Source organism: Quercus robur, chromosome 12 (genome assembly GCF_932294415.1).
Source record: "Quercus robur chromosome 12, dhQueRobu3.1, whole genome shotgun sequence".
NCBI classification, from domain to species: Eukaryota; Viridiplantae; Streptophyta; class Magnoliopsida; order Fagales; family Fagaceae; genus Quercus; species Quercus robur.
In genome coordinates this window covers 6809420-6834141 of record NC_065545.1, presented here as the reverse complement: position 1 = coordinate 6834141, position 24722 = coordinate 6809420, and the positions used below count along the sequence as shown (strand labels likewise).

Below are 24722 nucleotides of genomic sequence, written 5' to 3'. Positions count from 1 at the left end.
AAAAACTCCCAATACTTTTCTTTGCCACTTCTTTCATTTCATTTGAGCCAAAACTAAAAATGGCTGCTGTTGTTGCTTCCATTTCTTCAACGAGCTTATTCTTTCCCTACACTCTCGCTTGCCCCAAAACTCACACTCCGTCGAAGTTGCTTCCATTCCACGCACCGACGACAGATCGAAGTTGCTCCACCCCACACTTCGTTGAAGGTCTGACGTCCACCCACACTCCGACGCAGCTCCACCCCACACTCCGACGCCACTTTGACACAGCTCCACCCCACACTCTAACGCCACTCCGACGCAACTCCACCCCACTCTCCGAAGCCATACCCACCTCCAACATCTTTGATCTGTCACCGATGAAGCCAATCTATGGGTTTGGGTTTTGATTTGTGGAGGAGGAGCATGACTGATTTGGGTCTGGGTTTTGAGGAGCGTGTAGGTTGCGATTTGGGTTTTGGTGGTGGTTGATCTGAGATTTTGGGTTGTCACGGTGGACATCAGCGTGGGGTTGTGGTGCTGTGGGTGGACTTGGGTTCATGGCGCCGTGGGTAGCAGCTCGCCGTGGGTCTTAGGATTGAGATTTGTGGAGTGGTTGATTTGAGTTTAGTTTTTTTGGGTTGGAGAAGTCTTCGGATTGAGTTTAATTTTTCTGGGTCTTGGGATTGTGTTTAATTTTGTTTTTTGGTTTAAATTGTCTAACATAACTTTTTTTTTAAAAATTAAAATGCTGATGTGGCATATAGAAATGTTAAATAATATTTTTTAATAATATTTTAATCACCACATCAGCATCACGTCAGCTAATAAGGTGTTCTGTTAGCCACGTCAGCTTTTTCTGTTAGTTGGCTAACGGTAAGGACTTAAATGACACGCGTTAATTGGTTTAAGGACTAAAAGTGGTGAAATAAAAATGTAGGGACCAAAATATAAAGGGTCTGGTTAATGTGTGCCCTTAGGGCACATATTAAGTTTTCTATTTTTAGAAACATTTTCTTGGGAATTGAAAAAACTGTCATTACTTTTTCAATTCTCGAGAAATTTTTTTCCAAAAATAAAAATTAATATGCATGCTAAGGACACACATTAGCAAAATCCAAATAGAAATAACCCCTAAATGTAGGGACGAAAAGAACATTTACGCCTAAAAAGAATATTCTTGGAAAATCCTTCTAATCCAACTAATTTACCTCAATTCAATCCAACCAGCTGTATAAATTGTCGTGAAAAATGTTGGGTTAAGTGTTTCCAGCTTGACTCGTTAGTACTTTAGTACAACGTAGGCCTTAAAAGCCGCAAAAACTGCCCCGCACACGTGTCGAGTCCACGCAATTTTATATAAACGCGAACTTTCTTTCTCCTTCGTCCTTTTCTCTGTTGTCTCTCTCGCTTTCGAAAATTCCCACCAGGTTTTTTCTTCTTACCGTATCAACTTTCGCCGAGCCTCCCATCCTCTATTTCCTGGAAAAACCCTAAGCCGCCACCATGTCTCATTCCGACGACGGAGCCGCCGGAGGCTGCGCATGCTCCGCGGGAGTTAATGATGGTTCTCACGACGGATCCGGTGAGCCGAGCTGCACGCATTGCAGAAAGTCAGATACATCTTCCTCATATGCCTACACTTCCCTTTCGTTCGATTCGATTCCATTGACGGACTCGGAGAAGCTTCGAAGAATTGTCATTGCTTCGATTAAGGGGTTCGCGATTGGAGCTGGTCTCAAAGGTGGCCTTGCTCTCTTCTCGATCCTTGCTCGTTTGGGACGAAAAAAGGCCCTAACCTCTCTCAGGTGAAATTCATCGAATACCAAATTTTCTGTAATTCTTCGTTTTGTTATTGTTTTTGTGAGTTTCTTCTATACAATTGTTGTTTATTTTGGTCGGTTTGGGTGTTCAGGAAGGAGGGGGTGCTTACAAATAGTGAAGCAATTGTGAGGTCCGTGAAGGAAACATTGAGATATGGTCTATTTCTTGGCACTTTTGCTGGTACATTTGTCTCCGTGGATGAGATTATTGGTGCTCTGGGTGGTCATCGTAGGCATGTTCTTTTACCTTCCATTTGTTAATTGCTATGTTGCTCTTTATTTGAATTTGAATCAATTGTGTTTAACTAATTTATCAGTTATAGCGCGTTTCGCGGAGAGTATATGGTTTTGGTTCTGTTGGTGCTGTGATTTGATGGGTAATTGGGTAGTGTTGTTACTCTAGTTCAGGACTGCAGGGTGGAGGGCTCTGGTGGCAGGGGCGGTGGCGGGGCCTTCGATGCTGATGACTGGAATAGAGACACAGCATACGGCCCTTTCCATATACATACTTATGCGTGCTGCAGTCTTGGCATCGCGATGTGGGATAAAGAGCAAGCGTTTTGGCCGAATTTGTAAACCTTTGACATGGTCTCATGGTGATATATTCCTTATGTGTCTCTCCTCTTCACAAATTTTGTAAGTATCCTCAATGTGTTGCATAATTGAAGTTTAATTTGCTTTTAAGACTGAGGTTCTTTTTTTATCTGATTCTGGCAATGCAGTGTGAGGTTAAATGCAAAATGTATGAGCTTCTCATTACCTTTTGATCTCTTTAGAAAATTCACCACCTGATTGATTTTTTCATAGTAGGTTGGTTCTTTTCTATATAATTCTGGCAATGCCTGGTGTATTTTCTACGCATACTATTTATACATGGTCCCTCAAATTAGACCGGCATACTTACAGTTCCCTGTACTATGTTACCAGATTATCATTATTATAAATAGACTTTTAAAAAATTATTGTTGAAACTCCAAGCTGGTTTGAAGGAATCTCATCCAATCCATTATGTGATGATTTATAAAATCATCCATGTGTATTAAATCACATGACTCTTTAATTTAAGTCAAGTGACTAAAAGCATAAGTGAATTGCCACGTAGTGGTTGGAGGAATTTTCCTTCTAACTGGTTTGGAGGTAAACTTTATCCTATGGTGGAATCCTTTGGCTGCCAGCTTCAATCGTCCAGATTTGAGGAAATTTGGCCCTCTTATACTTTTATAAGTTACAGTACTCACTAGTTACAACAATTGGTCTTAAAATCTGTTTTGATGACCATATTTATATTTATATATTGTTTTTCAGGTCTGCTTACATATTGAACCAAGAGAGTCTGCCTATATCATACAAGTCCTTTCTCAATAAACATGGTGGAAAGGATCAGGTTATCCTGCAAGGTGTGAAACAGATTGCATGTGGCATGCCTTTTACTAATTTGGAAGAAATTGAGAAATATTACAAGGCCTTGGGCACGAGCATAAAACTAGATCCAGAAATGAAGGTTCCTTGCTCGGTATGCATTCCTGTGTATATTGTACTTTTGTTCTACCAAGTGATTATATTACATTTAGTACATAGATATGCAATTCAATTCATTAATCAATCAAATAAAGTTATAAAATTGGGTGCTCAAATATAGGCATATGCAGCAACTATTTGACATTAAACCACCTGAATATATTGAATAGCCAGGATTTCTATGGGGAGAAATATTACTCTCCTGAATTATTAATTTCTTGTATCGTGCAAATTTCCTAATTCTAGCCTTTGCATGTCTTTCATATTAAGTTCATTTTAGCTGGTCATTGATGAGGAAATTTGATCCTCCAACCCCCCCACCCCAAACAAAAAGAAAAAAGAAAGAATCAAAGATACATATACAGCAAAAGCCTCCCATAGTTCCTTTTATATTATCATATACTGTAGAATTGTTGCATATGTTGCTTTGTCAGATTTGTTAAAGTACTTCTGTCATCTATTTACTCTGCAATTTCTGTTTGAAGAACATATCCTAGAACAATGTATTGTCAAGTTTTTTTTTTTTTTTTTTTTTTTTTTTTTCAGCTCATGCTATGAAGCATGTGTAATTGTACTTTGCTCATATGCTTATTCTGTGTTTTTATACTTAAAATGATCTATTTCTTTTGCAGATCATACATGGAAATCAGTCATGCAGTGGACATTTTCTTTCATTTCTTCTTCAAGCCTATAAAAGAGCGTTACCTGTGTATCTTCCTGTATATTTGATGCCTGCACTGATAGTTCATCGTAAGGGCGTCCTGAAAAGGTGACAAAAGTAGTTATATTTCCTGATTCATATAATATTTTTTTGGTTATATTGCTTATTTGGTGAGACCTTTGCCCTTTGTTCAAAATTGTCTTTATACTTTAAATTGTTTTACTTTGATCCCTATACTTTCAAAATTGTTTCAAAAAGGTCCTTATTGTCATATGATGGATGAAAAATGCTAACATGGCATAATTATTTTTATTTTATTTTATATAAGTGGCAAACATAATTCATGCCACATCATAGACTCCATGTCATCAAAGTGGGCTCAGTATTATGATTCTATTTGCCACTTCTTCATTTCCCATCTATTAGATGCTGGTAAGGACATTTTTGAAACATTTTAAGGTATAAGGGGAATTTTGAAACAAAGGTCAAAGGTTGAGGACCAAATGTGCAATTTAATATTTTTGGTCTTTGTTGCTACTAGAAAAAGTGTCAAATTCTAGTCTGGCCATAATTGCTAGAGAATACTAATTGAAGTGCGGTGGTGTTGATAGTTTCTTTTAAGGTGACAGATTAGATAATGCTATCTTGAATACATCCTATTCCCATATTATTATCATAGCTCCTAGATGCAATTTTATGGATAACTTATCATAAGTGATATATATGATTCTTGGCATGCTTCCAAACAAATTTTGTTTTAGCTTCCATTGATGGGAACTAACTAGCCAATGTCAAGCACATTTCTTTAATCAGTTGTTTCTGTTCATCCTTTTGTTCCTATATAAAGTCGATATCATTTTTTCCCTACAGCCTAAATTGAACCAAGGACTTCACCACTTTTAAACATGCCTTTAGTCTTCTACCATTGTGTAATAACACATTTGTGTTCATACTTCAACAATTTATAGAAATATAAATTGGATGTTTGTAGGTGAACTAGGGGTTCAACAGATACCCCAGTGGTTCCAGCACCTCTTCTGGTGCTTGGGCATTGAGGGTCAAACCCCCACTAGCCACCCTCCCTTAATTTAACCATTAAAGAATTTTTTTGTCAATAAACTAAAGTTTTGATGGTCATTACTCATGGATGATGTATCTGTTTGATTGCATGCAGGCCTTACACAATACTAGGCAAAGGTGTTCTTGGCACTGCAAGATCAAGCTTGTTTCTATCCGTATATTGCTCATCTGCGTGGTTAGCACTTTTTTTTTTTTTTATATATATATATATATTTAAAAAAAAAAAAAAAAACCCTCATGCACTGTCCTGATATTACTGATTTATTCTGTTGTTTTCTATCAATTCTCATTTGTAACCTGATTTAAATTTTATTTTTATGTTGTTTCTTGCTAGCTCAAGAAGTTATCTGGTGCCAAGGGGTTTTGAACCTTATATGGCTATATTATAGGGATCCATACCCTATTTGAATAGCAAAAAGTAAACGTGAATGAAAGTAGTTCTAAATGTGTAATATTTTATTTAATTCAATATGTTACATGATTGATAATTATGCAGGTGTATTCTTATTTTTAGTAATTTTTAATGGAAAAGACAAGTTTAACCATTGAGAAAATGATCTGTTATATTCAGAAATCCCATTTGTATTGTTCATCAGGATGTGGACATGCATGCTCTTCAGGATTTTCAAGAGATGTAACATTCCAATGGTGGCAATGGGAACGGTATGGGACTGACTCCATAACTACTACACAAAAGCATGCTTTTGCATTAAAAGTAACCCTTTATGTTCTTGTGCAGTTCCCAACTGGCCTGGCATTGGCCATTGAGAAGAAAAGTAGGCGAATGGAGATATCACTCTACTGCTTTGCACGGGCTATTGAGAGCTTCTTCTCATGTATGTCTGGAGCTGGATATCTACCACAATCAAAGAATTTCAAGAGAGCTGATGTGATGATTTTCAGCTTATCAACAGCCATCATAATGCACTGCTATGCCCAGGAAAGGGAAGTGTTTCGATCCAAGTACTTGAATGTTCTTGATTGGGTATTTGGCGTGCCTCCTCCTTCTCCATGTGAAACCCCACGCTGCAAAGATAGTTAGAAGCTAGTTTTGGTTTTGATTATTGTGGAGAGGTTTAGATGTTGTTGTTTAAACTTCGCCCAAATTGATTGCTGGGAAGTTGTATGTACCATGATTCTTGCAGCATCTAGTTGCTACAAGTGATTTAGGGTTAATATATTCCTTGTTCGTTAACTTTTCGTGCCTAAAAGAAATCAGAATCACATTTTTTCCTTATCAATATTCGTTTTTGGTGTCATCTGTATAGTTGTCAGAGATTGGTTCAAGTTGTGCTTTCAGAAGATATTCAAATGAGAAAAGGCTTTAATGGATGTTTTTTCTGCTTGGCCATTGTGTGCAGTGTTTGCTGCTCTTGTATGGGGGCTGAGATGATTAACCTTCCAGTTAGAAAATGCAGAGGAATAACAATCATTACCTCTCTCCAGTGATTAAGGGACATTGATAAAGATTGCATTTTCTGATAACATTGTGATATTAAACAAAATGGGACTGTATTTTGAGGGGAGGCAAGACCAATGGAAATCCAATGTAAAATGTAAAGCCTAAGTCCCAAGGTCTGTGCTAGCTTGGTTGAAAAAATACTCAATTAATGAAGCGTGCCTCAAGCATGCTTAGGTGCGCTTTTTTTTTTTTTTTTGGGTGCTAGAAAGATATATGAATTTTTAAAATGAACTCCTTGATCTTGATGGCAATAACATGGACATTGATTTTTTAAACAGACATTGTTCTTAAAGCATTGTATTACACAAGCACAAATTTTTTTTTAAACATATAGAAAGACATGAAGAAGGATAATTTATTATTCTTATCGTTCGATTTATTTTCATTGAACCATATACTTCATTTGATTATAGCTATTCCAGTTTTGTATTTTTATAAATTTCTATGCATAGATTATTATCATATTGATGTCCATTAACAATTATTTTCAATTTTACCATATAAAATTTTTATGAAATTGAAATAACTTCTTCAAAATTTGAACTTCACAAACTCTGCAATTGCACTATCCATTTTAACTAAGCAAAATACATTACTTTTTTGAGTTTATTTATTTTTTTATAATTATATGTTATTTATCATTTTATTAGAAATTATTATATAATATATTAAAAAATGTGCACGCTGTGCTTTGCAACTAGCCTCCAAGAGGCTTTTGTGCACCCAATGCTTTTACCTACTCTATGTCAAATGTTCAAAGATTGTTTTATTTGATATTAGTAAACCTGAATTAATATTACATGTTTCTCAGGGTTTAGGGTTTACCAGAAGTCAGAACCAAATTTAGTTTATCCCTAATTTTTGAATTTCAACTCAAATATAAATAAGCGTCACCCACATTTTTTTGCGAATTTTTGCACATAATTATACTTCAAAAACAACCACAAAAACAAAATAAATAAAAAAAGAGGTAATACTCAAATTCATAATTAACAAATCCCAAGAAACGAAACCCTGTTTTCCAATTCAAATCAGTGATCGCTTCACTTGACCCTATTAGCAAAGCCAAGAACCCTAATTATAAACTAGAAAAAAACCAACACAAAATTCAGACCTCGTCCTCATGGAGGAGCATGTTGGGGATTCCCTTACTGACAGGGAAGCGGCGACCGGTCTCAGGGCAAACAAGGGCGCCTTCCTCGAGGTGGAGCTCGAGAAGGGCATGGTGGAACTTGTTTAAGAACTCTTCCGATTCGAGCGCAGACGAATCGACCTCCTCAGGGAGCTCCGCGTAGCCTACGGTCTTAGCGGCGTCGACGAAGGCCTTCCACTCGATCTTGGGAAACATGTTGTGGAGGAAGTCGGCGTTGAAGTCGACTTGCTTCTCCACCACTTTCTCTACCTCGATTCGAAGAGGAAACCCGTTGCTTACGCCCTTGATGTTCGATGAAAGCATGTTGTGTGTTAACAGCCTCATCTCTGTCTCACGATTTCGAAGTCGAGGAAGGTGAGGGTGGCTGGGTCGGGTGCTGTTTTTGCCTAAAAGATGCTGAAGTTACTCAATGGACGGAAATGCCCCTTTTTCTTTAGAGTATACAGGGGTAGAATAGGTAAATTCGTAGGGCCCTAAACCCACTCAGCCCAAACACTGCATAAACCTAACCCCAAGTTCTAGCTCAGTCCATTTCCTCACTTAATCCATATGGCCCAACCCAATAGCCTGGAGCTGGCTGAATTATGATATAGTAGAAATGTAATTGAATTAAAATATATACCTTTATAAATAAAAATGTATTTTTTATTATTTTTTTTATAATTTAATACATAAGATGGAGAAGGGGATTTAAACTCTATACATCCCGTTAGAAATGCAAGAAGATGCCAGTTGAACAATTAATGCTCTTTTATTTTATTTATTTATTTTTTTTTATGGGAACAATTAATGCTCTTGGCAAGCATATAGATATGGTTGTAAATGTAGCATACATCTATATACATCTATATGCATATATTTACTTGAAACATAGAACGGAAGGTTCTTGATTGAATTTCTCTTTTATTTATTTTTGTTTCAGAATCCTCTTGAAAAATGTTTAATATTTTAAGTTTAAATAAATATCTTTCTTACGATTATATTCACTTAATAAAAATGTTATGCAATGTACTCCCTCCTTCTTACTTTTTTTGTCATGTTTGAAAAGTCAATCTTTTTAAGGGAATATCATTTATTGTCTTATCTACATTTTAAAAATGTATAAGTTTCCAAAACTACCCTTAAAAAAATTTATTAAAAAATTGAATTAGTAAATTAATAGGGGTATAATAGGAACATTGGTAATTAATGACTTTTATTTTTAGAAATAGAACAATATTTTGGTACATCTCAAAATGAAATAGAGGACAAAAAAAAGTGGGATGGAGGGAGTATTATATTTTAAATAATTACCAATTACTCTTAAATGCTAATTGGATTTTTTTTTTTTTTTTTTTTTTGCTATTATGGATTAAGGTATTATTGCTATTATGTTGAATGTTTCTAATTATGATTTTTGTTAGATTTTATATTCTATTATACCTTTTAGAATACTATTTTTGTTATTGAGGTATTATTGCCTCTCCCATGTTTGATTAGAATAGCAGAAGCAATCATAGACTAAAGAGAATAAATTCAACAAGGAATTGATGTAAGCCCTCCCCGTTTACACCCTTTCATAACACTTTTTCACATCATTACTCTCCATATGTCACAATACTCTCACTCACATAAAAATTCATATTACTGTGATAAAAAGTTAAACAAAAAAAAAAACAAAACAAAAGTGATACCTCAAACCATTAAAGGGCAACGTAGCCCAAGTTTGAAGAGATCTCGATTCGAGTGGGCAACGTTTGGTTGTCAATTCCTTGGCAGTCTGGTGTGGCTGCCTCTTCGATCCTCTCTTCAAAATCAGATTAGGTCACCAACACTATCTCTAGTTTATGCACTCTTTCTCTAGCTTGTGTTTTTGATCTGTTGAAGAATCTCTTTTATTTTTATTTATTTTTATAGTATATATATAAATTTTAAGAGTGATGTTTCATGTTTATGTAGCTGATTGAGACTGTGAGAGTATTTTGAAGTGTGAAGAGTGATAACATGATTAGGTGTTATGAATGAGAGTCTTTTACTGAATATTGACTCAACAATTTTAAACAGATGAGAGTCTTTTATTGGAATAATAGACCATATCACTTGTCCACCATGAGGACCTTATAATTTCTTGAATGAGAGGGTGTAAAAGGAGGTCTGCGTCAAGTCCTTATCAAATTTATTCTCTAGAAGAAAGTATTAGATATGATTACTATTGTAGAGCATTTCATCTTCTTAACTAGAAAACCAGCTGGTTTCGAGAAGACAATGTTTTAAGGCGCTTAAGATATTTGATGAGAACAACATGTCGTCGGTTGGCCAACACTTTTAATGAAGTTTTTAATTCTAAACCAATACTTTGTCCAAATTTGAAAACGGTAACTTTAGTTTTGGTTGGAGGACTCCCATCAAAATCCGAGCTACAAAATTGAAGCATCAGTTATATCACCATTGTGAAAGACAAAAATAGGGAATAAAAAACACTAACACTGTTGATTATTTTTTTCATATAGATGTATGGTCATCTGTCAGTGCCATATCCAATCCAAGCATACAAACATATCAAATGGAATCACTCAAACTTCAAAGTTACAATTGAACAAACCAAACGAACATTCTATATTACAAGCAGCAAGCAGGCATACCAGAATGCTCTTGGAACACGGTGCCACTAGTTCACTAGTTTGATACAAAAACCCACCACTTGTACAGAGCAAAACCATATACGGTGGTGTAGACAGTCATTCTGATAGGGTAAATTTTAAACCTGCGAAGAAAAAGAGGAACTTTCAAAACAAATCAGCAAACATTTGATCCTCAATTACTTAAGTCAAGCCTTCGGGGTCCTAAGATCACTGACATTGACCTATAAAGGCTTGGACATTGACCTAATTCTTCAAATACACTATACACCATGTGAATGACAAGCCATTTGTTTCAATGTACGTTAAAATTGATCAGATCAGATCATCTCAAATGTTGGTGATCATCCCTATTAATGTAGATTACTAAAGCAAAACATTAGTTCATATAATCCATTTTCAATCTCACTCGGCATTTGTTAACAACTTTTTCTTTAGTATTTTAGATTATTTGTTTATGTAAAGTTTTTTAAGCCTTACTTTTTCTAGATACAATTATACTTTAACCAACTTTAAGCAAATAATCTTTAGTAAAAAGCTACATCCAAAAAATCTTTAATTCTACCATATTTTTGGTCCAAAAATATGGTAGGCCATCTCCATCTACACCATTGGGAGCCACCATATGATACACCAGGCAGACCAACATGTAAGGTGATACTGATTTTGATCTGTGCTGCGTCCCAAAGAGGTGCACTTAAGTTTTAAGGAAATGCATAAATTGCAGAACTGGATTTAAAGGGGATTCGCTTACTGCCACATCTAGTTATTGATACAAATCTCAGAAGTGGAAAATTTTTACAATGAGCATTCAAAATCTCCATCCCTAACCATGCTCCTTATCTTAACCGAGCATGAATTTTTTTATCCATATTGTTGTGTGGTTAGAGATTGGACTTTGATGCGATAACAAGTGCCCTCAGTCCAAGCAATAGGCCACATGCATGAGTTTGAAGCAATCTCTCTAAAACTATGGCAAGGCTGCCTACCTATCACGTTTCTTAATTTTCATAGAATAAAGACTTTTGTGTATGGTGCAACCTTGTGACCTTAATCATTGACAATGCCTATAATCCATATCATTAATAATAGACATTGGTTGGTGTTGATAGAGTACTGTTATAATTAGAAATCAATTTTCACAACTAAATCAACAAGTTGTTATTAACAACACATACCTATTTATTATTCATCATTAATAACTTTTTATCTCCACAGTTGTGAAACATTTATTTTTTATATCATGGTTAGAAATTTATCCTAAATTAATCTACCCCACCACTGCCTCTCTGGGGTCTTAAATCACAAACCCCTCTCCCCTAAGTACGTACCTAGGGAGGTGTCTATAGACTTATTGGTGGACTAATGCATTCTAAATGTTTTTATTTTTGTTTTTAATGTGGTTTCGCTAACCCCAAGTCCAAATTCCATCAAGAACACTAATAATTCCATTTCTAACCATGTCGTTTGGCTTAATTGAGAAGAAATTTATAACATTCATTGAAAACTAGGACAACCCAATACAATACCCCTAGTTTCTTTCTTTTCCTTTTTCCCAATGCTTAAATCCAAAACAAGAAAAAATTAAAGTTGAAAAGTTGAGTTACAAAAAGAAAGGAAGAAACCAATAACCTTTTCGATCCAGATCTTGTAGAAGCAATATGAGAAGCCCTTTCCTCGGCAGTAACCGGTGAGGTCCACCTAGAGAAATCACGGTTGAAGTAGCCCCAATCGGGTAAGAGAACCCCAGCAATTCCAAGCCCACCCACCACGTACGTAGCCATCATTTTCTTGAATGAACGCGTGCTTATCCCAACTACCACTATGATTGCGGCTAGCCATATCAGAGAGGAGCGTAGTGCTGCATCGTTTGCCATGGATATAGACTCAGATGCTTTGCTCAAGCTTTAGGAGTATTAATATAATGAAGAAGATGACGGTGATGGAAAGGGATGGCCATGTAGAACTACTTTGCCTTTTTGACACGAAACACTTAACTGGCTAAGGTAGTTGAGCACTGCTTTAAATGCCAGTCCCCAACTAGCGGGCTTTTAACTGTTAAGCTGTTCTTAACTTCTTAATAAACACTATACTCCATTAGCAATAAATCTACTTTCTTGCAGTGTGTTTGTTTGCACTTGGGATCCGAGCCATCAAAGGAAAACATATGAGGAGAGACAGGGAACTAGGGAAAGAGTTTTCCATACTTGTGGAATTTGGATAACTAAAAATATAGTTGTACAGTCGTACTTGTCCGGTTTATTTATAAATAAAATGATCTTTAAGGCATTTGGGATGGCTCAGGGTCTATTTAAATACTGTTTATTTGTTGAAAACTAAAAATTTATTGCTAAAAACACTGTAACAATATAAATTTTAAATATAAATAGTGTCATGTGAGACCCAACAAAATATATCATCTACATTTAAATTGGAGTTGGCTGATAAGTGCACAATTACTGTGGGACCTATCTTTTAAATGCCAAATGCAAACATACTGAGAAAAACGCTTTCCGAACGGTCTCTTAATTTATTACGGGGTATATTCGTATAAATTATTTTATGCTCCCCGAACAAATGTTTGTCTCGTCCTCTAGAAGAGTAGAACCCTGCATATAACACCCTTGTCTCAACTTGTGATGTAGAAAGTAGAAACCCAACCACCGATCTACTTTTGATTGGACACTCGTAATTACTTTTGTTGTATTTTGATGTGATTTAAAGAACTAATTCTAGTTGATTTGCTTCTTCTTCTTCTTCTTCTTCTTTATTTTTTTTTTATTTTTTATTTTTTTTTACACTTAGGGTTTGTTTGAGATTCACTTATTTTACTGAAATTGAAAACTTTTTGCTAAAAATACTGTAGGTAAAAATTAGCTGAAATAGTATAATTAGATCCATAAATAGTATCAAAAAGTATAGTGGAGCCCATAAATAGTAACAAAAATGAGTTGAATAGTAAAATAAGCTGACTTTTTAATTTGGAGTCAAACGCACACTTAAAGAAAAAATGATGTGAGTTTTCTTAGTTCGCTCCTAAAATTATGTTGTGCTTATTTTCTGTGAAAAGGAATTGAGAAATCTAATTTGCGTAAGGAGTAAAAAAATTGCTTCTGTTTATTTGGGAGCAATTTATTTAACTTTTTTATTGAAAATTTTTTGTTAAAAATATACTAAAATAAACTTGTACTTTGAAAAAGTATAAAATAAGAAAAAAAAAAGGTTTTAAAAATTAATGCATAAAGTAAAAAGTTATCTAATAATCTTTTAAGTATGCATTTGGCTCCAAAAAAAAGTCAGCTTATTTTACTATTCAACTTATTCTTACTGCTATTTATGGGTCTCATTGTACTTTTTAGTATTATTTATGGGTCCCACTATACTATTTCAGCTAATTTTTATCTTTATTTACCGTACTTTCAACAAAAAAATTTCAGTTTCAGCAAAATAAGTAAGTCTATGGTACTATGAACAAATTTTTAAGTACTTTTACCTAAAGTCAAAGTTGGGCTTCAACTAAAACCAGGCCCTGGATGAAAAGTGCAAAATAGGGGTTCAGCTTAGATCAAGGGTTTTAGCCCATATTAGACAACATGACCCATTCCTCATAATTCCGTCTTTGGGCCTGAACCCTGCTAGGGAAAGCAGGCCTTTAGATGGTGTTATCCTACAAAATAAGGTTGCTCAAACTGAGTAGTAACCTGCTTTGGAGTTGGCTGGAAATGTAGGTGTGAATACCTTGTATTTAATTTTGCACCATATTATCTTGTTTTTTCAAAAGTCATATTACAAGATTGTCCAATCATTAATTATTAAATAAATTTCTTCAATAATGACAATTTAATATCTAAGGAACTTAATTATTACAAATTATCATAATCCAATTTCAAGAATATATATATATATATATATAATTTGAGTCTTACACTCACAAACTTGTTCACAGATACATTGTTATGTTGAGTTTGACTCGTTTAATAGTCGAGTCTAAACTTGAGCTTGAGCTTAGCTCACTTGTTAAATAAATGAATATAAACAAGTTTTTTTTTTTTTTCCTTTTTCTTTTTCAAATCGAGCCCTGAGTTATTCAGAAACAACTTGTTTCATTTATAGTCCTATATGCATGTTTTAAGGACTCAATTTGTAACAATCCCAAACTGGTATTGGGTTCGTACGTTAAAGGCCCAAACAATAAAATTTGTAGAGCGTGGGTATCTAAGAACTATGTTAACTCTAAAAGAAAAACGATTAAACCTCACATTTATAGATAGATTAACACAAATATAACGATCAATTTATCCTTGAAACAAATTCAATTCTTTGGTTCATAAGGTTTTCTTCTGAATATTCTTTGTTTTTGGCCTCCCGATCTCCCTGCCTCAATGCTTTCTTTCATGTTATATACTGCCCTCTTGATATCATCTTCACCACACACGTGTAAGTTGGGTTCAGGGGATCTCTTTCTGTCCCATCTAACACCTTCTGGAACCTCCAACTAGCAGCTGTAAGGCTGCTTTATCACTGTTCAGGCATCACCTCCACATTAATGCGGCCAGAGAGTTGGTTGGGAGGCAATTAATGCGGAGGCAGCTGTTGTTATAGATATTTGTTTGCCTTTTATTTCTTACCCTTGGTCCCATATCCCACTTTTAGTGGTAACGTAGCTCCGAAGTACATTTGTAACAAGGTGGCATTCTGGTCGTCTTCGGACTCATATTGTCGAGAAGGATTTTGTCCTCGAACGAATATTGAACTCACCTTACGTGATATATACTCTTCCTTTTGTTTGGTTAACCTTACAACCTGATATGGGCCTCCTCGGACAGATTTACGTCCTCGGAAGGGCCACAGGCCCAATTAACTAGACTTTAATAATTTATTCATTAACCGGCCCCCACAATAGCCCCTCAAAATCTTGCTTTTCGACTCCTCAGGAGAAAAGATGGATTTTGATGTCATGAGCCCATACCCGTCTATGTCTTGGGGCATGCTTCTGACACTTCAGCATCCCGAGCGTGACAGCATTAAATTTTGGCGACGCCCCTATCTCCCCACGTTCAACGATGAAATGTAAATCGAACGGTAAGGGGGTCTATCTCGTTTCGCGAGCGGGAACTTTACCGCTCATAATTTCTACACGACTATAAAGGCGTTCTCAAATCAATTCTCTTTCTTACCTTCAGTGATCACATAGTTCTAGAGCTCATACACTGAACCTGTCTTTCTCCTTTTTTGTCGTTTTCCTGGCGTCTACAAATACTCAAATCTTGTCCGAGGTCCCTCTTTCAAACCTATAAGTTTTCTCAAAACCTTTACCGCTTTTATCTTAAACTCGTTAATTTCTCTATTAAATCCTTTAGAAAAATGGGAAAAAAGAAGAGTACGTTTCGATGTCTAGTTGAGTCCGAGGAAGGTATGAGAAATTTTCGCTCTAAGTATAGGATCCCCTCTACGGTGGGTATGAGGTACGCAGCCCAAGGGAAATGGGCCGACGCTAGACAAATAGGGAAAGTGGTTATAGGCAGGATGACCATCCCCATGGGTAGTATTACTAGGAGCTACCTTAGGTTCTTTAGGTTATCCCCAACTCAGTGTGCCCCAAATATGTTTAGGGTCCTGGGAAGTATAGATACTTTGAACGAGAGGATGGACCTAAAACTGACCCATCATGACGTGAATTGGGTGTACAATCTCCACCATTTGAAGGGGCATGGGTATTATCTCAAGTCCAGATATCCCGAGGTAAGGTTGATTCAGTGCCTTCCCACTTCGAACAAGAAACTAAAGGAGGATTTCCTTATCTTTTCTGGGGAATGGCATGATGGTCTGCCATGCCCCGTGGAGGAAGGAGTACCAGGTGGGATTGTAGTCATAGATTCATAACATTTGGTTTACATATACATTTTTTTATTTTGAGTCTTGATATTCCTATCTCTAACAACGCTTCACTTCAATTCAATGGTTTTGCAGATAGACGTTACACAAAGCCCAACCTTAGGTTAGTCAATAACGCGAACTTGGATAAGGTATTGAAAGCCGAGATATACGTGAACGAAACTGACAGCCAACTCCGGCCAGCACATTTAATCCTCAGCTATACCCCCCTATCGTTTGCTTTCCAGGCACCGAAGTGCATGATCAGAGCCCGCAATCCTCGGCTTCACCGTATCAGTGTTGCCTTCAAGGGGTTCATTGTTCCAGAAGGTATTCCACTTCCCCAAGATACATCCCGTACCAAGCACCTTTTTGTGGCCGACGTCTCGACAGGAGCCTCTTCATCCTAGCCTACCCTCAGAGAAGAGGAAGTAGAAGAGAAAGAGAAAGAGGAAGAAGAAGAGGAAGAAGTTGTAGAACTCTCAGACTCCTCGGACGACTTTGGGATTTTTGATCAATCCATACGCTCCGAAGAAGATTCTGACGAGATGGGGATACAAAGGAAGCCCCAAAGAAGTTTGATGGAGTTGATGGAATGTCAACCCGGGAAGAATGCACTAGCAAAATAAACTCAATCCCAAGTTCCTTCTCTTCCCTCCAGGTCTCCCCCTCCTGCTCCTCACCAGCCAGTCCGACCTAATGCTGCCAAGTTAAAAAGGTGCAGGAAACAGAAGGGTAAGGAGGTGGTGGACGTTGGCAAGTCTCATCCTACTCGCGAGGAGGATGTCCAGTGAGTTGCAAAGCAACAAAAAACCAGACACCAAGCTCCGCGAGGCCAGGAGAGGTTTGATACCCAATTTTCTGAGCCACAAGCATGGTTGCCAGCACCTATGCATGGCGGGGAGCCCCTACGAGATGATGCATCTATTAGAGACTTCAACGGCGGTATTAGATGCCACATAGCCTCGGCTATAGATGAGGCCCTATTGCTCCTAAGAGATATGGCCGAAATAAAGAATGTGAGGAAGAATGAGCTCATCCTCAACAATAAAAGATACTTGGGCATGGTAAGAAGCTGACTCTTTTCTTTTTTCTTTTTGTGATCATTACTCACTGATATGTACTTTTTACTAACTATAGTGTTAACCTCTTCCTTGCAGATTATTCAAAATACTTTCAAGCTGGATGAGATGTTCAATATCTGCTCCAATCAGCTAGATGATGAGAGGAAGAAACGGGCAAGGGCTGTACAGACTTTGTCCCAATCCGAACAGGATTTGGCCGATGCGAGGAAAAAGCTACTTGCAAAGGAGCAAGCTCGCAAGAGCGTTGACTCGGCCTTGGAGGGCTATCAAAAGCAGGCCGAGGACCAGGGGAACCGCTTGCATGAGACAAATGTAGAATTAAAAAAAGCTCGAGCGCAAGTTGCAACCCTTAAAAAGCACTTGGAGGAAACACAAAAGCTGAGGGAGCAAGTTGAAAAGTCCAGGGAGCAAGCTGAGAAAGCAAAAATCGAGGCTGAACAGGCAATGAATGAAATTGAGCAGAGAGGCTATGAGGTCGGTATAGTTGAGACTGAGGAGGCTCTGAGAGTCGAGGTGCCAATGGTGTGCCGCATCTACTGTGCCAAAACTTGGGATAAGGCCCTTAACTGTGTTGGGTTGAGGCTTCATCCGAGTTAAGGAGGCCAGAGAATGTATTCTATCCTGAAGCAATCCACCCCTCAGCTCCTCCAACCAATTAAGCTGAAGTCACCCCCTCAACCGCTAACCCCAATGAGGAGGTTTTGCCTCCAAGTCTTCCTCCTCCTGGCCAGCCAGAACCAGCTAAAGAGAATATTGCCCCTCTAGAAGCCTCCTTAGCCAAGACTGCAACCGCTTCTGAGGCAGAGGTGGCCTCCCAAAGTTTCCAACAGGATTTGGCCTCCACAGTCTTGCCAGCTGGGGGAGCTACTAAGGATAAAGGGGAAGTCACCACCTCGGAGGCAGACAAACCAGCCAGCCAAGCTCCAAAGATCCAAATTAAATTGAAAAAATAGGACTTGTTTTGTAATCTGATTAGAAATTTTGTAAGGATTCTTATGTTTACTTGCTTACCGCTATTGCTGCTTTATGTTATTTTTGTACTTGTTTACTGTGTTATTGTAATTTGGATGGATTCATTTTGACTATCCTTTTTTTGCATGGGGAAGTATTACTTATAAATATCGCCAGTTGGTGATTAAACATGGGTGATAAGCATTAATACTACGAGGTCTCAGGGAGGCATTTTAGATACATACGTCTTCTTTCTAATCAATTGAAACTTTATGGAAAGTTCAAAAGTTGAATAAAGTTGGGTCTTCAGTACTTGGATTGTACATTAAATGATGTTCATAGATTCCTATTTAACACTTCAGTAGATGTTGTAGGGCATTAATTTCCACTAAGTTTGTGATCCGAGGACCTGACATAACTTAGTTTCTGTTTAACACTTCAGTAGATGTTGTAGGGCATTAATTTCTACTAAATTTGTGATCCGAGGACCTGACATAACTTAGTTTCTGTTTAACACTTCAATACATATCATAAGGTATTAATTTCCACTAAGTTTGTGATCCGAGGACCTGACATAACTTAGTTTCTATTTAATACTTCAATACATATCATAGGGTATTAATTTCCACTAAGTTTGTGATCCGAGGACCTGACATAACTTAGTTTCTGTTTAATGCTTCAATACATATCATATTAATTTCCACTAAGTTTGTGATCCGAGAACCTGACATAACTTAGTTTCTGTTTAACACTTCAATACATATCATAGGGTATTAATTTCCACTAAGTTAGTGATCCGAGGACCCGACATAACTTAGTTTCTGTTTAACACTTCAATACATATCATAGGGTATTAATTTCCACTAAGTTTGTGATTCGAGGACCTGACATAACTTAGTTTCTGTTTAACACTTCAATACATATCATAGGGTATTAATTTCCACTAAGTTTGTGATCCAAGGACCTGACATAACTTAGTTTCTGTTTAATACTTCAATACATATCATAGGGTATTAATTTCCACTAAGTTTGTGATCCGAGGACCTGACATAACTTAGTTTCTGTTTAATGCTTCAATACATATCATAGGGTATTAATTTCCACTAAGTTTGTGATCTGAGGACCTGATATAACTTAGTTTTTGTTTAATACTTCACCACACATCATAGGGTATTAATTTCCACTAAGTTTGTGATCCGAGGACCTGACATAACTTAGTTTCTGTTTAACACTTCAATACATATCATAGGGTGTGGAAACATAAGATGCATGATTAATATAAATTAAAAGAAAAACCCAAACTAGACTACTTTTATTAATAATAATACCTCTTGAGATTATTTACATTCCAAGGATGAAGTACAGCTTTTTCATCTAGGTCTTCCAGATAATAGGCTCATATTCCGGCTACTGAAATAATCCGATAAGGCCCTTCCCAATTAGGCCCCAATTTTCCCCAAGTTGGATTCTTGGTGGTCCCCAGAACTTTTCTCAGCACCAGATCTCCTACGGCTAATGGCCTCAGCTTCACATTACTATCATAGCCTTGCTTGAGTTTATGCTGATAGTAAGACAATTGGACCATTGCACTCTCCCTTTGTTCTTCAATTAAGTCTAAAATTTTTTCCAACATCCCATCGTTACTGTCTGAGGAAAATGTACTGGTCTTTAACGTTGGGAATCCAGTTTCTAGAGGGATGACGGCCTCGGCTCCATAGGTCATGGAAAAGGGAGTCTCCCCTGTTGAACGTCGGGGCGTTGTTCGATAGGTCCAGAGAACATGTGGCAATTCCTCTACCCATTTTCCTTTTGCATCATCCAGTCTCTTCTTAAGTCCATTGACTATTACTTTGTTAACAGCTTCAGTTTGCCCATTCCCTTGAGTAGGAATGGCAACGGGTCGGGTTCGGGCCGGGTTTTTCCATACCTGGACCCAACCCGCGGGGCAAGACCCGTAACCCGGACCCGGCCCGTTTAGGGTACCGGGTTTTTTTCCGGGGCCCAGACCCTCCCCAACTGGGCCCCGCGGGCCCCGTTTAGGGATTGGGCCCAATTCGTGGCCCATGCAAAAAAAAAAAAAAAAAATTAAGCCCAAATTTATTTTTGCCTACATTAAGCCTGCATTTTTGGGCCCAATCAAATATAAAAAAAAAAATTAAGCCCAAATTTATTTTTGCCTACATTAAGCCTGCATTTTTGGGCCTAATCCAACCAAAAAAAAAAAAAATTTAAGCCCAAATTTATTTTTGCCTACATTAAGCCTGCATATTCTAATGCAATTCAAGCTGAAATAATATGGCCCAAATGCCAATAAATAACATGGCTCAAATGCCAAATCATAGGCTACTAATAATAAATCAATAAATCACCTGTTAATTATAAATCAATAAACCAATAAACTATAACTAATATCATAATCATAATCATAATCACTAGCTAAACATAAAAATAAAATAAATCCAACAAGTTTAAGAAATAAGTATCAAAAGTCCAACGAGTCCAAGAAATTAAAAAGCTACAAAATAAATCCCACAAGGCCACAAGTTTAGAATAATTACAAACCAACAAATTAATTCAACAAGTCCAAGAAATTAAAAAAACTACTAAATTAATACAAAATATTTAATCTTCATCAATTGTGATGCAACTCCCATCAATTGTGGCACAACTCCCATCATCTTCATTTGGCTCCTCATCATTAAGAATGGATTAAAATGTACTATCTCCAGGTATAATTGAAGAACCTACAACAACAATGAATTAAAAAATGTAATAAATCTCATCAAATTGTAACTAGCAAATATAAAAACACAATTTTGATTTTATAAATAAAAATTAGACAATTGCTAACCGTTGATTTCACTCCATAACCAATTCTGAGCACACATCATTGCCTCTATAGTCTTGGGATGTAGCCTACTGCGGTGTGGACTTAAAAGTCTCCCACTAGTGCTAAAGGCAACTTCTGAAGCAACAGTTGTGACAGGAATGACTAAAATATCTCTTGCAATCCTTTGTAAAGTAGGATACTTGAGACCATTACTTTTCCACCATGCCAAAATATCGAAGTCTTCACTCCTCTTCAACACTCCCTCATCAATGAAATGATCAAATTTCATTCTACCACTCCCATGTTTCTTTGAACTACTTGAACTATTGTTCACAAACCCATCAAACCTTGACATTGACCCAATCAACCTAAATTTTATTTGTGCCACTTGATTTGAAGTACTTGCAGGCATATGAGAATTTCCTTCATTATCTACAGGAGACTCATCTACATCTCCATACTCATCAAGCAAATCATAACAAAGATTCTTAATTTTTTCAATCTCCAAATCAGAATTAACACCATAAATGTTAGGATAATAAAACTCCAATAACTTCATCTTATATCTTGGATCTAAGATAACAGAAACAGCCATAACAACACTAACATTAGCCCAATAAGAATTAAATTTAGCAAGCATGCTTTCGGCCATCGTATTTATCATCTCACTTGAAGACAAACTCCATTCATTCAATGCAATTTTCAACTCACACACCAAAGAAAAATACATATTAGTTGTGAGGTACTTACGACCAGAGAAAAACTCAGTTACACTATAAAACAACTCCAACCTCCCACAAATATCTTTGGCTACCTCCCAATCATGATCATATGGCAAACAAGTATAAGATATTTCACGTTTAGCCAAACGCGAGAAAACATCTTTATAAATCAATGCAGTAGAAAGTATTAAGTAAGTTGAATTCCAACGAGTTTTACAATCTAAAACTAACTCTTTGGTGCATTGAACACGCAATTGACGTGCATTTTCTTCAAATTTTTGTCTCCTCTTTGGTGATCCAGTCCAATAAATCACACTATCACGAATCCTTTCAATACCATCACCAATAAGAGACAACCCATCTTGAACAATCAAATTCAAAATATGTGCAGCACATCTCATATGCAACATAGACCCACCCAACATAAGAGAACTAGTATCAAGCTTATTCAAGAGAAGTCTTATCATGGCATCATTAGTACTACAATTATCTACGGTTATTGTGGACAACTTCCTATCAATATTCCACTCTAAAAAACAATCAACAAGGACATTGGCAAGAACATCTTTCGTGTGTGGAGAAGGAACATAAACAAACCTAGAAAAATAATAGGAATAATTATAACATAACTAAATAAACATTCAATTTAACATAACTCAATAAACATTCTAAATGTAAAATCTTTAACATTCAATTTATAGATAAAAAAATTACCTTAAAACCCAACTTTGCAACGTCCAAGCATGATCAATGAAATGAGCGGTAATGACCATAAACCCTCTCTTTTTGTTACTTGAAGTCCACATATCAGTTGTAATTGCCATCCTACTTCCATTCTTGTTTGTGATCTTCAAAGCTTTCTCCCTCTCATTATCATAGATTTTAAAAATGTCACTCTTCAAAGTATTTCTTGTGACAAGTTTAAACATCGGTTGAAGATCCGTCACAAATTCTCTAAACCCAATGTGATCAACCATTGAAAGAGGATATTCATGTAGGATGACCATTCGAGCAAGCTTATTCCTAACTCTAGCTTGATCAAATTGATAATTACTTAAACTCATAGTTTCATCCACCTTATTTTGTTGTTTAATTAAGACTTGTTGTCTTATATCTTTAAACTTCATCCGTGGACATCTTGCTAGATGATTACGCAAATGGGTTGTACCTTGGCTTGAATCACCCAAGTAAAGTTTGCCACAATGATGGCATTGGGCTTTAACTTTTCCTTCTACTTTCTTCCTTGTAAAATGAGACCAAACATCTGAAGTAGTCTTTCTTTTTTTACTTGTATCCAAGTCCTCATTTGTAGGCTCTTGCTCTCTCTCTTCCTCTGTCCCTGGACTTCCTTGACTCCCTTCTTGTTCCTCTACCTCTAAGTCCACCATCGGGGATTTCGGACTCCTAATTGGTTCAAAAGTTTGGAGGTTAGAATTAAAACAAATTTATTATTACACATACTCATTAATTAATAGGCACAAATTCATAATTACACAAATTCACAAATTAAACATGATTAACAACAAATTCAAACACTTACTCGTTGTTTAATGGACATAAAGGTGATGGTGATCCTGAAGGTGAGCTGCCAGGCGACAATGGTGAGGGTGATCGTGAAAATGGCAAAGGAGACCGCATAGTTTGCAAGGGACAACGTCCGGTTCTTAAGAGAGAGCCACTTGGCGAGGAAGAATCAGATTTGTTTGTGTTTATGTTTGTGTCTTCCATCTCCATTTTAGGCTTTACATTCCCAACAAACACAAAAAACAATATTTCACTACCATATTTCACACTTAGTTTCACAAGAAATACAAGTTAACAAAGTTAATTTGAAAATAAACTTTGTTGAAACCTTGATTTGTACCAGACTAAAACCACCCAAACTGATGCAACCTTGGTCACCACACGATAATCCAATTGTCTACCCAAAGCACCACAGTTTCTCTTGTCCAGTTGTAAGTTCTAACTTTCCATACTTACCAAGTTTCTCAGCAACTTGGGGAAAGAAATGTTCACCCAATGGTAATTCAAGTAGCATGGTATCAAAAGTTTCAATGCAATCTAAAGCATCACCATAACAGCCACGGAAAACAGAGCAAGCTCAACTATTACAAATCCATGAAATCAAATACACGCAATTTGCGTAAACAAAGCAATAATCAACACCAACTGCCGCAACCTCTCCAAAGCATAATAATAAGAATGACACATCAGTTCTGATCCAAAGGAACCAAAACCACAAACTAAATATTTGATTCTATTTTTTTGGATAATTCAACATTTGCTTTACTAAATCAAAAATCACAAGTTAATCCAAAGCAACAAAATATTCAATTGCAATGTCCATCATAAAACCCTAAGTAATTCATTACTTCAAACAAATAGAACAAGATTGTTGAAACGTAGGGCTGATCATATCAATATCATACACAACAAACACATTATGGAAATTACAAAATGCAAACACAATTCGAAGCAAAATAGAAGACGAAAAAAAAAAAAAAAATTTTGAATAGAAAGAAAGGAAATAGAGCGGCATTGTTGTGTGGAAGGACGAACCTTCTTGCAGGTGATTACTTCAAGTCCAAGATCCTCAGTGATTGCGGTTGGAGTAGGTGATGAAACCGAAAGTCCAAGATCACTCCCGTCCTGATCGGCGATCTTGAAGCAGGCGACGACGTTCGGATCGGTTCCAGAGACGCCGACGGTACCAGAGACGCGAACGACTGCCGTAACCAGGAGTAGAAGGAGGCTTGTGAGGGTCGGACTGAGGGACTGAGGGACGGAGGGTACCAGAGACGCTGAGGGACAGAGTGTGGGAGTAAGGGTTGTGAGGGTCGGACTGAGGGACGGAGGCTTGTGAGGGTCGGATTGAGGGACGGCGGCGTGAGGGAGTGTCGGAGTGTGGTGTGGGAGTGAGGGTGATGGAGTGTCTGAGCTGAAATGAGAGAGAGGGACTATCGGAC

General features: G+C 36.9%; 4 protein-coding genes across 4 annotated transcripts; 1 reads left to right on the top strand and 3 right to left on the bottom strand.

Annotated features, from left to right (window-relative positions):
* Positions 1-1336: 1336 nt before the first annotated feature.
* LOC126709183 (uncharacterized) lies at positions 1337-6320 on the top strand. Its single transcript, XM_050409299.1, has 8 exons — positions 1337-1787; positions 1895-2035; positions 2211-2438; positions 3108-3315; positions 3953-4089; positions 5156-5236; positions 5658-5724; positions 5801-6320. The coding sequence occupies exons 1-8, from the start codon at positions 1486-1488 to the stop codon at positions 6101-6103; spliced, it is 1467 nt and encodes a 488-aa protein (XP_050265256.1). The 5' UTR covers positions 1337-1485; the 3' UTR covers positions 6104-6320.
* Positions 6321-7482: 1162 nt separating this feature from the next.
* On the bottom strand, positions 7483-8080 carry LOC126709807 (multifunctional methyltransferase subunit TRM112 homolog A-like). The gene has a single exon (XM_050410148.1). It carries the CDS (start codon positions 7998-8000, stop codon positions 7632-7634), a length of 369 nt encoding a protein of 122 aa, XP_050266105.1. The 5' UTR covers positions 8001-8080; the 3' UTR covers positions 7483-7631.
* A 2039-nt stretch (positions 8081-10119) lies between these two features.
* Positions 10120-12453, bottom strand: LOC126709849 (signal peptidase complex-like protein DTM1). The gene is made up of 2 exons (XM_050410205.1): positions 11927-12453; positions 10120-10419 (listed from the first exon to the last, which is right to left on the bottom strand). Exons 1-2 carry the CDS (start codon positions 12169-12171, stop codon positions 10332-10334), a joined length of 333 nt encoding a protein of 110 aa, XP_050266162.1. The 5' UTR covers positions 12172-12453; the 3' UTR covers positions 10120-10331.
* Positions 12454-17908: 5455 nt separating this feature from the next.
* Positions 17909-23518, bottom strand: LOC126708069 (zinc finger BED domain-containing protein RICESLEEPER 2-like). The gene is made up of 5 exons (XM_050407890.1): positions 23297-23518; positions 22471-23160; positions 21557-22353; positions 21056-21481; positions 17909-18174 (listed from the first exon to the last, which is right to left on the bottom strand). Exons 1-5 carry the CDS (start codon positions 23488-23490, stop codon positions 17909-17911), a joined length of 2373 nt encoding a protein of 790 aa, XP_050263847.1. The 5' UTR covers positions 23491-23518.
* Positions 23519-24722: the final 1204 nt, after the last annotated feature.

Bases quoted from the DNA above. Each gene is read 5' to 3' on its own strand.
- LOC126709183 (XM_050409299.1), top strand. From the start codon at position 1,486: ATGTCTCATTCCGACGACGGAGCCGCCGGAGGCTGCGCATGCTCCGCG. The intron at 1,788-1,894 runs GTGAAATTCATC...TTGGGTGTTCAG, and splicing joins AAGGCCCTAACCTCTCTCAG to GAAGGAGGGGGTGCTTACAA. The intron at 5,725-5,800 runs GTATGGGACTGA...GTTCTTGTGCAG, and splicing joins CAATGGTGGCAATGGGAACG to TTCCCAACTGGCCTGGCATT.
- LOC126709807 (XM_050410148.1), bottom strand. From the start codon at position 8,000: ATGAGGCTGTTAACACACAACATGCTTTCATCGAACATCAAGGGCGTA.
- LOC126709849 (XM_050410205.1), bottom strand. From the start codon at position 12,171: ATGGCAAACGATGCAGCACTACGCTCCTCTCTGATATGGCTAGCCGCA. The intron at 10,420-11,926 runs GTTATTGGTTTC...TTTTCTTCGCAG, and splicing joins ACAAGATCTGGATCGAAAAG to GTTTAAAATTTACCCTATCA.
- LOC126708069 (XM_050407890.1), bottom strand. From the start codon at position 23,490: ATGGAGATGGAAGACACAAACATAAACACAAACAAATCTGATTCTTCC. The intron at 22,354-22,470 runs GTAATTTTTTTA...TTATTTTTCTAG, and splicing joins TTGCAAAGTTGGGTTTTAAG to GTTTGTTTATGTTCCTTCTC. The intron at 18,175-21,055 runs GTTAGCAATTGT...GGATCTTTGGAG, and splicing joins GTTATGGAGTGAAATCAACG to CTTGGCTGGCTGGTTTGTCT.